At 36.3% G+C, this 13,161-nt stretch overlaps 1 protein-coding gene across 2 annotated transcripts; it reads right to left on the bottom strand.

The window, feature by feature from the left end:
- Window positions 1-350: 350 nt before the first annotated feature.
- Window positions 351-10,131, bottom strand: mc5ra (melanocortin 5a receptor). 2 transcript variants are annotated; one of them, XM_086078508.1, is made up of 5 exons: window positions 9,994-10,131; window positions 6,964-7,168; window positions 6,462-6,568; window positions 4,616-4,804; window positions 351-2,473 (listed from the first exon to the last, which is right to left on the bottom strand). In XM_086078508.1, the coding sequence occupies exons 2-5, from the start codon at window positions 7,105-7,107 to the stop codon at window positions 1,903-1,905; spliced, it is 1,011 nt and encodes a 336-aa protein (XP_085934634.1). In that variant the 5' UTR covers window positions 7,108-7,168; window positions 9,994-10,131; the 3' UTR covers window positions 351-1,902. The 2 variants fall into 2 exon arrangements, with proteins under 2 accessions (XP_085934634.1, XP_085934635.1); XM_086078509.1 differs by having other exon boundaries at window positions 6,964-7,133; window positions 9,994-10,128.
- Window positions 10,132-13,161: the final 3,030 nt, after the last annotated feature.

Below are 13,161 nucleotides of genomic sequence, written 5' to 3'. Positions count from 1 at the left end.
GCAGAGGAAAGATGCCACTAAAATAAACAAATAACATACAACACAAACGACGATCAAACCACTGGAACAGGCAGATGTTGCCAAGTAGGCAAGAAGTCCGGCATCTTTCCTATCTGCGCTTTAGGTGCGAGTGGGATCGAGACTCTGCTCATCCGCAGTAACCCAAGCGGATGACAAAACAAAAACACACCGTAGACCTTGCAGGAAATGTAGCCAAGGCAGTCTGTCCCACAATCATTCATTCATTCCACATTTGGCCACACTACATGCCAGTAATAATAGTCATACAGGAAGAGCTCACCATTTGGACATTTCAATTTCATGTAGTCAAATAAAAATGCAATCATTCATTTAGCATGATAAAGTTCATTTAATTATTTCTTGCATACAATTCCATATAGAGTGCATGAACAAGCCATAACAAATGTGTATTTTTTAGCAACATATTTGCTCAGGGAGGATGCCTGTTTATTTGAATATTGAACTGAAAAAATGACTTTTTGGGGTTCGATATAGCCAAAACATATTGTGTTTTGTTTTTTTTAGTTCAATTTTTGTTTTCATTGTTATGCAGAAAAAACACAGGCTCATAACAGATAAAATAAAGTTGTAAAAATTCAGCTTAGTATTTACAGTTTTTATATACAAACGTGGTATCAGCAGTATGAGATGATTACCGGTGTGAGAATAAAAATGAAGATTATTCGGCTGCAGTGAACAGAAAACACAATAACAAAAGTGGTTTCTTGTAAGTGTGCAATGCTAATGTTGGTGTGAAGATGTGGATGAAGTCCCAACTGAAGGCCCAGGTACCAAATATACAACCATTCCTATAATATCGTTCATTTCCACATTCTATTTCAAAATAAAATATGAAGTCGAATTGTTATTTATTCACAGAAAGAAAGTCACGACGAATCGGTTTTGCAAATGAAAAAGGGGTGTTCCAAAAGTGATTGATGGTTTTGAAAACGATTTAAATGCCTGAGCAAAAAACAAACAGAAGGCCCTATTTTCATGCCCAACAAAAGATGAGCAGAAATTGCGGTCAAACTGTGCGCATAGTTTGTTTTCTTTCTTTTGGTATTTTCGCAAAGGCTCAGTTAGAAATGTGCGTTTGCACCGTTGTGGGCGTGAACACAGCCCAATTTTTTTCCTGGCCAATGGGAGCGACTCAAGGCAGGGGAGGCGCGCAGTCTACATGCCGGAACGCTAACAGCATGTGGCGCGGTCTGCCGAATTCCCAAATACGCTAAAGAAGGCTAGCACCTGTTTTTCCACATGATTGTCTGTCTACAAAAACAGAGCCCAAAAACAGAGTTTTGGACCACCTTCATAACAGAGAGCCTCTAATCAGTAGGCTAGTCAAAAAGTATCTCTCAGTTCAAGAAAGGTTGGTGACCCCTGGCTTACAGTATACTCATCTCTTTAAAAAATAAATGTGAGCTTCAAATATAATTAGTGTGCTTTTACAACAACGTGTCCTGTGGTTCTTCTTGTGACAATGAAATGTATTGTTCATATGAATATTTTTCTAACCACTGTGAACATTGAGAAGTAATGCAGTTAACATTCCTGTATTTCTCTGGAAATTACACCAGCATCTGGACTTGGTGAATCTTGGTGGTTTCTACCATATAACCAACAATTAATCCATATTATGTAAAATGTAAATACTGTACATACATTTGGATTTATATGCTATTTTTAATAGTTTATACAGGCATTTATTTTTTTCCACCTAAAACACTGTTCTTACGTATACTGTTTTAGTTTGTCTATGATTTTCTATGATATATGTATGTAACGTTTGTCACGAATCAACTTCCAAAATGTGCTATTATGTCGGCTTTTTATAAAGTTCCGGTGTTGAATTCCATTTCATTGCTCACGTTCTGCTGTTCAGCACTTATCAGTCATAGCACAGATGCTGGTGTAGCAATTTCTTAGGTTAAAACAGCAGAATATCTCCTTAAAGGTTTTCCTCATTTCCTGACTCCTGAAGGCGTAGATCAACGGGTCAATGACAGAATTGCACATGATAAGAATTAGGTACATGTTAAAATGGGACATGAAGCACACGCAGTAGGTGTTCCGCGGGCAAGAAATCGTAAGGATGAGATGGAGGAAGAAGGGAGCCCAGCAGACGATGAAGATCCCCAGGAGAATGGTCAGCGTGATGGCGCCCTTCATGCTGGTGCGCTGATGGATGGGGTTGCAACCGGACAGAGCGGCGATGCGCTTGACGTGCGAACGCGCCAGCATGAACATGTGGCTGTAAAGGGATGCCATGATGAGCAGCATGCTGAAGAACATGGCCACAAGGCAGATGATGACAGAGGTGGTATCGGAGTAGATGATAAAGATAATCCCGCAGCCTGTGCAGAAGGTCCAGATTCCCCCAATGATGCAGCCAGCTCGCCTCACGGTCATAATGTTGTGGTATCTCAGTGCATAGAAGATAGTTATATACCTGCAGATAAAAACAAAACACAAATAAAACATGTCCATGTGATACGGAAACATATTGCATTCACTTGAAAAAACAAACAAACAACTCTTGTTTTTCTGACTAATTTTTGGGGGGAGCTTTGTTTTTTTGAGTATTTTTTTAATTGTCTGTTTTCTGAATATTTTCTTCTGTTTTACTGAATTTTTTTCCCAAATCCCAAAACAGGCAGATAAAAAAAATTTTTAAACAGAAGGAATAATTACTCTAAAAAAAATTAAAAAAAAATATTCCCAAAAAATAAAAATTACAATTATTCAGAAAAACAGAATTGGGTTTCTGTTTTTCGGAGTTATTATTTTTTTAAACTCCAAGTGACTTGCAGACTCGCTAATAGCGGAAGCGGACACTTTCCCGCATGGTCATGTTTACTTACTGGCTTTCAATAAAGGAATTCATTTGTATACTGTATTGTGGTTTGCTCTCTAATCTCTGAGGGAAACCCCTTTTAAAAAAACAGGGGAAATTTACTCAGAAAAACAGAAAAAAAATAAAAAATAAAAATATATAAAAATATATTTTTTTTAAACAATCAAACACAAAAAATCAAATAAACATAAAAAAATACTCAAAAAACAAAGCTCCCCCCAAAAATTTGTCAGAAAAACAGGACTTTTTTTCCCCAGGTGAATGCAATACGCTTCCGTAATGTGACCACTGATTTGGGAAGTAAAACTTTTTTGCATGAGAACTGTGGACCTCCTTCACCTATAATGAGACCAGGGCTTGATGTCACACTTTTTACACTTTTATATATATTTCTTGGCTTCAATAAACAAAAAGTGTATCAGATGAAAGCATAGATTCTTAGTTATATATTTTGTTTTCATATCATTTTTATATTTTGTGTCAGTGCAGCGTTATAAGCACACAGTTCATTTTGTAGAGTGCATTTTACTCTAAACAGAGTCTATTTGGTCTCACTCTAAACAAAGTAAAATTTACACTTGGAGGAGAGTAAAATATTCAGAGTAAAATAGTACATTTTACTCAAAGTATTTTTTGTGTTTATGATGCCTATCACATGAAAAACCTATTAAAGAGTTTTTCACTCTGAAATTCTAAGTACATGTTGCAAGGAGAGATTTTAAATTGGACTATTTTATTTTATTTATTTATTTTTAAAGTAAAGTTACTCAAGGTTTGAGTAACAAACCCCACAACTTCAGGGTGGGAGACAGCCAATCTACTCCCTGAGGCATGCCGCTCCTACTGTGTGCTAGTATAGCTCGTCAGCTGGAATCTTCGTACCCCCAAGAGTTTTGGTCTCCTTTTGCACATTAGCAAACATGTAGGAGTGGCATCGCTCAGGTGATAGAGTGGCTGTCTCCCAAGCTGAAGGTCGGGAGTTTGTTCCTCAACCCTTGTGTAAGTTAAAAAAAACAAAAAAAAAAACATAAATTAGTTAAATTTACTCAAAAACAATTCCTTCTTCATTTTGAAAAAACTTTACTAGATTTTGTCATAGGCCAATTATCTCATACACAGTAAAAATAGTTTGAGTAAAATTGATTCTCATTATTTTACTCTCTTCCAAGTGTGGAATTTGTAAAAAATGTAAAAAATTTAAAAATATTAAAATTGTAAAAATTTAAAACAGTAAAACTGTAACATTTTAAAATTTTAAAATAGTAAAATAGTAAAATTGTAAAATTGTAAAATTGTAAAATTGTAAAATTTAAAACAAAATTTACTGTGCAAGAGTGTGAACATTTGACATGTTGCTGCACCTTCGGTTAAGTTGTCTCACTATATGGGGTAAGATGTCACAGGATTTTGCAACTAAAATGTTGTCACACGGACGCACTATTGGGGGTGCGAGGCTGACTACATCTTCAATTCAATTCAATTCAATTCTCGTTGTTCCTCTAACAGTAAATGCACTTTGTTGCCATGGTTTTAGCTCTTGATGGCTGTATTTTTGAGCTATTGTGAGGGAACAATACATTTACACTCTTATATAAGCTGTAAGTCTCATTTCTTCATGGTTGTCTCGTGAAAATATATAATTAAATATCTGCAGAAAGGTGAGGGGTGTACTCACTTTTGTGAAATACTGTCTCCACTGTTTTTCTGAAGTTGAAGTTTCACAAGGTGACTGATTACCTGTCCACAGCGATGGCCACGAGGCTGCACATTGACGCCACCACGGAGATACAGATCATGGAATCAAAAACGTTGTCCATATGCCGGAGGAAGTGCTCCTCCACCACCAGCTGTCTGTTGTTGAGCATGTAAATGACGACAGTTTCCCAGGCGTTGGACACGCTTACTAACATGTCAGCTACAGCCAAACTGCAAAACCAAGAGAGTTTGTTATGTTTCATGACAAAAGGTATATTGTTTTCACACTTTTTTGTTTTTAATGGAAGTGGTCAGTTTGTCAATCACTAAGTAGACATTTAGGGAACAAATAACATTATTAGGAATTTACCATTGCAAGTTTAAAAAAATATGCAGTTTAGCATATGGATATTTGACATTATTTCTCTACCCAAAGACATATTACGGTCATGCTAGAAAATCCAAAACTACATTTTAACTTCTACATCACACGGCTTTCAAGTTGCCATTACAAGGGAGAGCATTATTTGTTCATCTTTCTGGGAATACAAACTTCCAAGATGTAACCAATTTTCTGTCAGAACACAAATTACATGCTTATTTTTGTACATTACAAGGGTTTCTTTTATGCCAAATTAGGTCCGTAGCTTCAAGGCACTTTCAAAATTTCCTTTGACTGACCATTTCAAATGACAGTGGAGATCAGGAGTCACCAACCTTTTCAAAGTGAGAGTTACTTCCTGTGGACGATGGGAATGACAACCAGTTCGATACACACTTCACTTCAGTTTTCTATTAAATGTTCATTATGATATTTTCAGTTTTCTCTGAAAATACTGATCATGTGAATGATTTCTGATGACTTAACATGGCAGAAAAAAATGTAAATATCAATAGACATTATTTTTTTCTGTATGTCTCTCGCTTGTAGAGTAAGTGAGGCTTAAATAACAATTTAAAAAAATAACACGATGTACAACACAATTTAGAATACAATGTATGCTAAGCATTAGTCAAACTAAACCCAACTTGTGGGAGACAAACTAAAAACTATTCTTCCTTTAAAATGATAATAATGAGCAAAATTTCATAAATAATCATGTCTCATGCCACACCTATTTTTTTTTTATCCATTATCCCCCCCTAAACTCATTCACTGCCATTGACGGCTATAAACATCAAAAATGTATTCGAACTTATTCTATTAGTGTAACATTTTCTTCCACTTTTATTAACAAGAGTATGAAAACCTAGAATTTTTTTATTGCACTTTTAGAACAGATATAAAATTTGTGATTAATCGTGAGTTAACTAGTGAAGTCATGCGATTAATTACAATTAAAAATTTTAATCATCACCTGACGAGATGATTATTAAACAATAGGGGCGCCAGGCGATTACAATTTTTAATCGTAATTAATCGCTTGACTTCACTAGTTAACTCACGAATAATCACAAATTTTATATCTGTTCTAAATGTACAATTAAAAAAAATCTAGGTTTTCATACTCTTGTTAACAAAAGTAGAAAAAAAATGTTAAACTAATAGAAATGGTTAAAATGATTTTTTGACGTTTATAATCGTCAATGGCAGTGAATGAGTTAATAACACTTGCGGTCCTTTTCCTGGGGTTCCAGGAAAATTTGGTTTAGAAATGCCTAGGGTGCACTTTTTCATATATTTTAGTTAGTCAAAATTGCCGGGCGTCTTGAAGAGCAGTTGTATTAATATTAACCTAAAGAAAATTTACCAAAATAAAATTAATAGCAGTAATGGTAGCAGAAGTTATCAAAAAGTTTTAAGTAAACAGAGCATTATTTGCATTGTTAGCAAATGATATGGCTGGTCTGTGTAAGTTTTGGTTTTGTGCTCAAGTTGAGTCCTTACCTGCAGACGAAGAAGTACATGGGGGAATGAAGGTTCTTGTTCTTCACTATGGCCGTAATAACCAGGATGTTCTCTAATAAGGAGATGATCCCCAGGGTCAGAAAGACCTAAGAGAAGAAATTGGAGCATGTCAGTTTAAAAAAAAAATATCACAAAGTGGATTTACGATTTATGACTAAAGACAAGTTATTGCCTCCTGCTATGTGACATCGATATATCTTTCTTTTTTTAATGGCCTTGTAAACATGTTATATGACTTGGAAAATTGATGTGCGCAATTCTGTTTCTGTGCCTACTAGCTAGCTGTAAATGAATATTGCATACATTGTCAGATGCTGCTGAAAGAGAGAGAGAGAGAGAGAGAGAGAAAAGAGAATTATATTTGTATTGCTAAGAATATCAATTATAGTAAGCGGTACCTAATAACTGGTTTTCTACCCAAATTTTCCTGCAAATGTGTCAAAATTAACTTGAACTGTAACGTTCCAACACATGGACTTACCTCCACTGCAATGTGGAGTTGCTCACATGCTGCGGGTTTGCTTGTCCCGCCCTTGTCTGGCAGGCTGACGTTGGAGAGGTACGGCAAAGTGGAGTTGCCCATGAACATCTCCTCTTTGTAGGAGGACCCGAGAGACACGTTCATCCCTGTAGGAGCTCTGGTCCAAATCACTGTCGTTCAAGTCAGGATGGCATTTTATTGCAGGCTGCAGGTCAAAATGTTATTTCAGGTACGATTTGAATTTGTGCATTTTCTCTGCTACAGACTAAATTGAAAGCTGACATATTTTAGCTATGTATGGTATATGCACAGAATTCATGTTGCTTTGCATTCTATCCACACTTAAGAATATTAGTGACTTGTGTGAGTTCCCCCCTTTTTAAAACAAATGATTTACTGCAAGCAAATTAGGACATTTTGAAGGTGAAATGGTCAATTCTTCATTTTTATCAGTGCTCAGATCTCAACCCAACAGATTACAAACTCCTGCAGGCGGGCAGGATCTATCTCTCCATATTTTATGCAGTACATCATTTTTCCTTGAATTCCACTCAAAGTTAGTTACCCATCATTAAAATCATAACAATCAAAAACTCAAAAGGCTATCTTACAACATTTTGACGTGCTTAACTAATTTGAAACATTTCAATAAGTGTGACGCAAAAAAAAAGAAAAAGAAAAACATAACAGCGGCGCGATATGAATGCAACTTCCAGCTGCATTTAAAGAGCCTTCCTCGAGCTCCCCCGATGCAGCCAAGGCAATAACAACAGCCATTACAATAACAATGTTTTATAGCATAATAATTCACACTGTTCAAACTGTTACTGTTGCCCTTGTCTGTATCCTTCATTTCAAAAAAGGAAAACAAAAAAATCAATGTTGCAATTTTGGTATAAGAAAATATTGAAGCAGTTGATTATTCATTTTAACGTCATTCATTTTGTTCCTGTTCACATAAAACATTAGCAGTTTGTTTGTTACCTTCCTGGACCAAATGACCATGAAACCATGTTACGTGCGCAACTGTGACTTTTAGTTATACCCCTTTAATATCTTTACTGAATTGGTAAAAATAGTTGTTCCCAAATGTTAAATGTCATGTTTTGGTGAAAGAAGTTCACTTGGTTGTTTTATGCGAGTTGAAGCTTACTGAGATGCTATATTAAGACAATATCATAAAAATAAAAAATAAAACTGTCATTGTTCAAATTTTTTTCTCTGGATGGTAGGAAAGATGAAAAAGCTTAAGATGGCCATGGGATACAGTGGCTGGTAAAACAAAGCTTCTGTGTTCGCATCTTGTTTCTCAGTAATGAGACACTTGGATCTTCCCTGTAGGCAAATTAACACCCTTCCTAGACTCATGACTGGTCAAGCAGATCCTGCAGCAAATTGTTTTGGTCTGTAATACTTTCCAAATAAGATAATCTTCAAATGATGCTTTCTTTTTATACAAAGAAAAAAAAAAAAGAACCTGGCATACTGCCATCATACTGTAAATAATGAAGGTGCTCATAACTTGCTGTTATTGACAGTTTATTCGTAGTGATCCAAAATTACATTCAAAAGGAAACATGTATCCTAAATATCCTTCAAAAGCACACACACACACACACACACACACATATATATATATTTACAGTAAATATAGTAAATTCTCCGTTCTGAGCTTGTACATTCAAATCACTGCTCAGCCCATCCAATTTGGAGTTTGCTCTGTCAGTGCTTGTGTAGGTTTGCATACAAAATCATCCATCTTAAATATGTGATTTTAAGACTGTGGGCCCTATTTTCATTCCAGTGCAAGTCTAGCACAAAGCGCAGCCTAACAGTGCACTTGGGTGGAGTTTTCTTGCCTTGAATCTGTCTGCTGTGCACCTTGATCAGATGCACCAAATTTGTGTTACACCACCTGTGCTACTAGTTAGGCCTGGTTTTACCGAGTCTAAAATATCCTCTACTTTTTGCCCTTTTATTTGACCTTGAATTAACAGTCAACCAGTCTGTGTGTGTAACAGCAATGCCAACGTCAAGCAAGAAATCACGAGGATGTCGATTTTCTTGTCTTTTAGCACATCATTAAAAGTATGTTAACAACCATCGGCGTATAACGAATTTGTTCCTTTTCCATTGTAATACAGCATACACAATCTTTGTTGGGAATCACACTGTGTGATGCATATGATTAGTTACAGTTAAAGCACATTGGCTGATTTCTTTATTGCAGATCCGTTTTCAGGGAACATTTATTGCCTATACACAATTGACATCATATATTCGCAGACTGGGATGAAAAGGCGCAATACGGGTTATTTGTTTTTCTGCAACAACAGCTAATCAGGCACATTTCATTCCCTTACTATTAGTTCATTAGTAAAAGAATAATCTTTGATAATGAAATACTCTTGCAAATAAGCATTCTAAATGAAATAACATTGCTAAACAATTACAGTAATATGCTGTTTGAAAACCTCAAGGTGTGCAACAATGTGACTTTTTCCAAAATCAATCTAATTAAGTCAGACGGTACATTGAGTTGTTAAATACAAAATTGTGTTGTTGGCTGGACTCTTTAGTTTGTAAAGCCAGACAAGGTATTTAACATTATTCTTGCGGCTCTTATTACTGACACCTCACATAAAGAAGTACAACTTTTATAATGGAATACTTTGCCAAAACACTTTCTCGACCCTGAAAGGCCATAATACTGTCACATAAGGAGGGGATGAAATTACTTGGGGAGTTGAGGACACGCAACCAGGTCAGGTATAACAAACTAACCTGCATTTTTGACATACACAATTTAGAGAGCATATATATATAAAATCATTTGTGATGCTGAGTTAATTAATTTCACTACTAACTTCCTAATCTACATTGTAAAATAAAACAACACTATACATTTGAAGTTTACTCTTGGTTCAGATACTCATGCAAAATCTAATACGACACGATTCAGGTCAGTTTTGACAAACGCTAGCTGTTTTGTTGAGTACGTATGTAGATGAGCAATGATGAAGGACTCACCTCTTGCTGCAGCAGTGACTCGAATCCCCTCTTTAGGTTGAATGGACTGATTGGATTGTTCCTGTGTGGAACATCAGGCTAAAGGATTCATGGACCAAGAGAGTGAGGATGCTAAGCAGTGATGGTTTCAGAGAGAAAGTGAGATAGCGAGTGTTGGCTTATTACGTGGGAAAAAGCTTGCGTGTTTAGTGCGTGTGGTGTCAGGAAGCTCATGACATCGTTTTTTTTTTATCAGCCATCTTCACAGTGATTTGTAACAGCCGGCGCTAGACAACTTATTTATTGTTTATTATGTAGTGTAGTCTGTAGTGTATGAGGAGCTCTTTAAAAAAAAAAAAGAGGCAGACTGATCTCATGTGAGATTAATCTTTGTTTACACTATTGTCACATTTCAGGTCACCGTGGACAAAATGGGATAGTCGTGAGAGGGACAGAAAAAAAACCCACTCAAAAAACAACAACTGTTTGTATTAATAAAAACACTAGACATGGTGCTCTAAGTTTAAAAAAAACACACACACAAGAAAGTTCGAAAAAGATCAAAAGTAACAACAAAACAAAAGGAAATAAAACTAACACTACTACATGAAAGGTGGCAGCAACAACGATGCGACAAAGACTGAAACAAATCAGGAAACTAATGCTGCATTCGAGGAAGGTGGGAAGTCAGACACATGCTTCTTGGGTTCTCCCAGTTCCGACCTCAAGCCGTTGAGAAAAAAAAAAGTAAACAACAAAGATGGCTTATGCAGATAAATTGTTTGTTGTTCTGGTTAACACAGTCAGTCGAAATAATGTTGAGTTGCGTAAAATTACTTTTTGGAATAAATTAATGTTATAATATATAAATATGTTTAGAATTGTGTAAATTATGTTTTGCCATTCACAGTCTTTGTCTTTCCGGGCTTCGCCATTGTCAAGTGATGACCTCAGATTTAAACCGGTCAGTGAATTGGGGCTCCTTCTTTTTTCCGACCTTGCAACTCAGGTAAGTTCAAAGGGGCGTTCCAGTTCATACTTCCAGGTATGAAGTCAGAAAAGTCCAACTTCCCACCTTTCCCGAATGCAGCATTCATACAAGCCAGCTGACGAGACAATGAGGAACACCTGGACAAGAGATGAGAAGCTGAGGGTGCTAATTGTTAGCATCGAGGCTGCCTGGCACTTGCATGGCGTTAACATCGTTACCGAGATGCGCTAAATCTATTATAGCTGTTTTATTGCTCAGATTATACTGAGCAATCAGATTATCTCCAATATTGTATGTAAATTTAATTTATGGTTCCCTGGAACCAATAAACACAGGGGTGTCCAAACTTTTTCTTCCGAAGGCCACATACAGAAAAATAGAAAGAGCCGTTTTTAATTACAAAAATGTTTTAACTTATTAATCAAACACAATAAAAACAATGAGGCAATTATACATTGTTGATATAATGGAACGGTCATAAGGCAAACAGGTCAGGAGGGTTTTTTTTTGTGCCACTATAGGTCCGCCTCTCCACTGAGCAACAGGTGAATTCCAACTCAACATTCTAAACAACAATCTGTAGTAAACTGACCACACTTAAGAACCATTAATGTGATGTTTTCACAAATCGGACCTTAACACTGAACAAAACAGCAAGTGGATGAAACCATTTTTGTTTCTGAAACGGAATTATCTTGATCTCCACCATGTTACAAACACAAATTCAGTTACTATTTTTGCTGTAAATTGATGTCCGTTTTTGCATAGCTAAAAACGTTTAATCCGCTTTCTTAAAATATATATATATATATATATATATATAAAATAAAGAAATAAAAGCATTGATTTTAAGTATATGACGCAGGCCGCCAAAAAATGTATGGTGGGCTATAGTTTGGGCACCACTGACTAAACGCAAAAAAAGCCAGAGAAAAAGAAAACTTGTTAATCTTCACTATAGCTGCCAATGTCAAGGTTTTGATTGCTTTTTGCTATTTAATTATTTGAGAAGAAATGCAGTGCTGAAATGAGTTTTGTCCGAGGTGATGCGACTCCTTTTCGTAACTTGCTCCAAGTCAGCCCTTAGACCTTCTGTTTGCATCCGTTTCAGTCATTGAAAGTGTGGATTGTTTGTTCCAGCTACATACAGTATTTACAGTAGGTTTGTGAGAACATTTTAGTCACCATTAAATGTTCGAGTTGCCCTGCAGAAATACATGAAAATGAGCTCTGTACTCTTCATGTATGCAGCTCTTGTCATCTATTTCCCCTAAAGCAAATGTCTGGAAAGCCAGCAAACGCAGCCATCGAGAGCAATTATCCACAGCATTTTCTACATCGCCCATTTTGCCCTCATGCCGCACTCATCTCAATATTATTTAGTGTATCTGTTGTGCTTGTGTGTGACTTCCCATACTGCATCATCTGGTGGGACTGCTTGACCATCTCTTGTTTGTCAGTTGCGGTTTGCAACATTTATGTCCAGTATTCCCATCATGATCCCGTTGCTGACATTCTCACCTCTAGTGGGGCCAAAGTCGCAATGTTGGATCGCTTGTGCGAAGTTCAGATTAAAGTCTCTGCTTTCTCTCCTTGTCGCTGTAAACGGTGGAGCAAAAGACAAAGAAAGTAATTTCTGTGTATATTGTTGGTAAAAGCAAATAATGTATATGTGACCGGTACTTCCTATACCTGATTTGAAGAAAAGACGTTACACATGTCTGGCTGCAAGCTTAACATTGACAAATTCGTTTTCATGACTTGTATGGTGATGAAAATATGCGAAACTGTGCATAGGAATGTTTGCATTACTGTGCTTCTATTATGCTTCTTGTATGCATGATTAGTTACAAAGCATTCAAGATTCTAAATGTTTTATTGTCATAATGGTGGATATCAACTTTTTCTTCTTTTTTTTTTTGTATTGTTGACCTGGCTTTCAAACTGTAGATTCTGCTAGTGTTGTGCGGGCCTTAATCACTGAATGGTTTTGGTCCTGGATATATTCAAGAAATGCTGATTGAATACAAACGCAGCAAGGCTCTGAGATCCACAGACTTGGGCCAACAAGTGAAACCCAAAGTTTGAATTAAATGTGGCACTATGGTAAAAGTGAATGCATATAAATAGTTGCCCCCCATAATTTTATTTTCATTTATGTTTAAAAGTCATTTTCTACTGAGAGAACTACTTTTTAG

This window comes from Leptonotus elevatus, chromosome 6 (genome assembly GCF_054856555.1).
Source record: "Leptonotus elevatus isolate MCC_2025b chromosome 6, RoL_Lele_1.0, whole genome shotgun sequence".
Lineage (NCBI taxonomy): Eukaryota > Metazoa > Chordata > Actinopteri > Syngnathiformes > Syngnathidae > Leptonotus > Leptonotus elevatus.
This window is presented reverse-complemented; position numbering and strand designations above follow the sequence as displayed.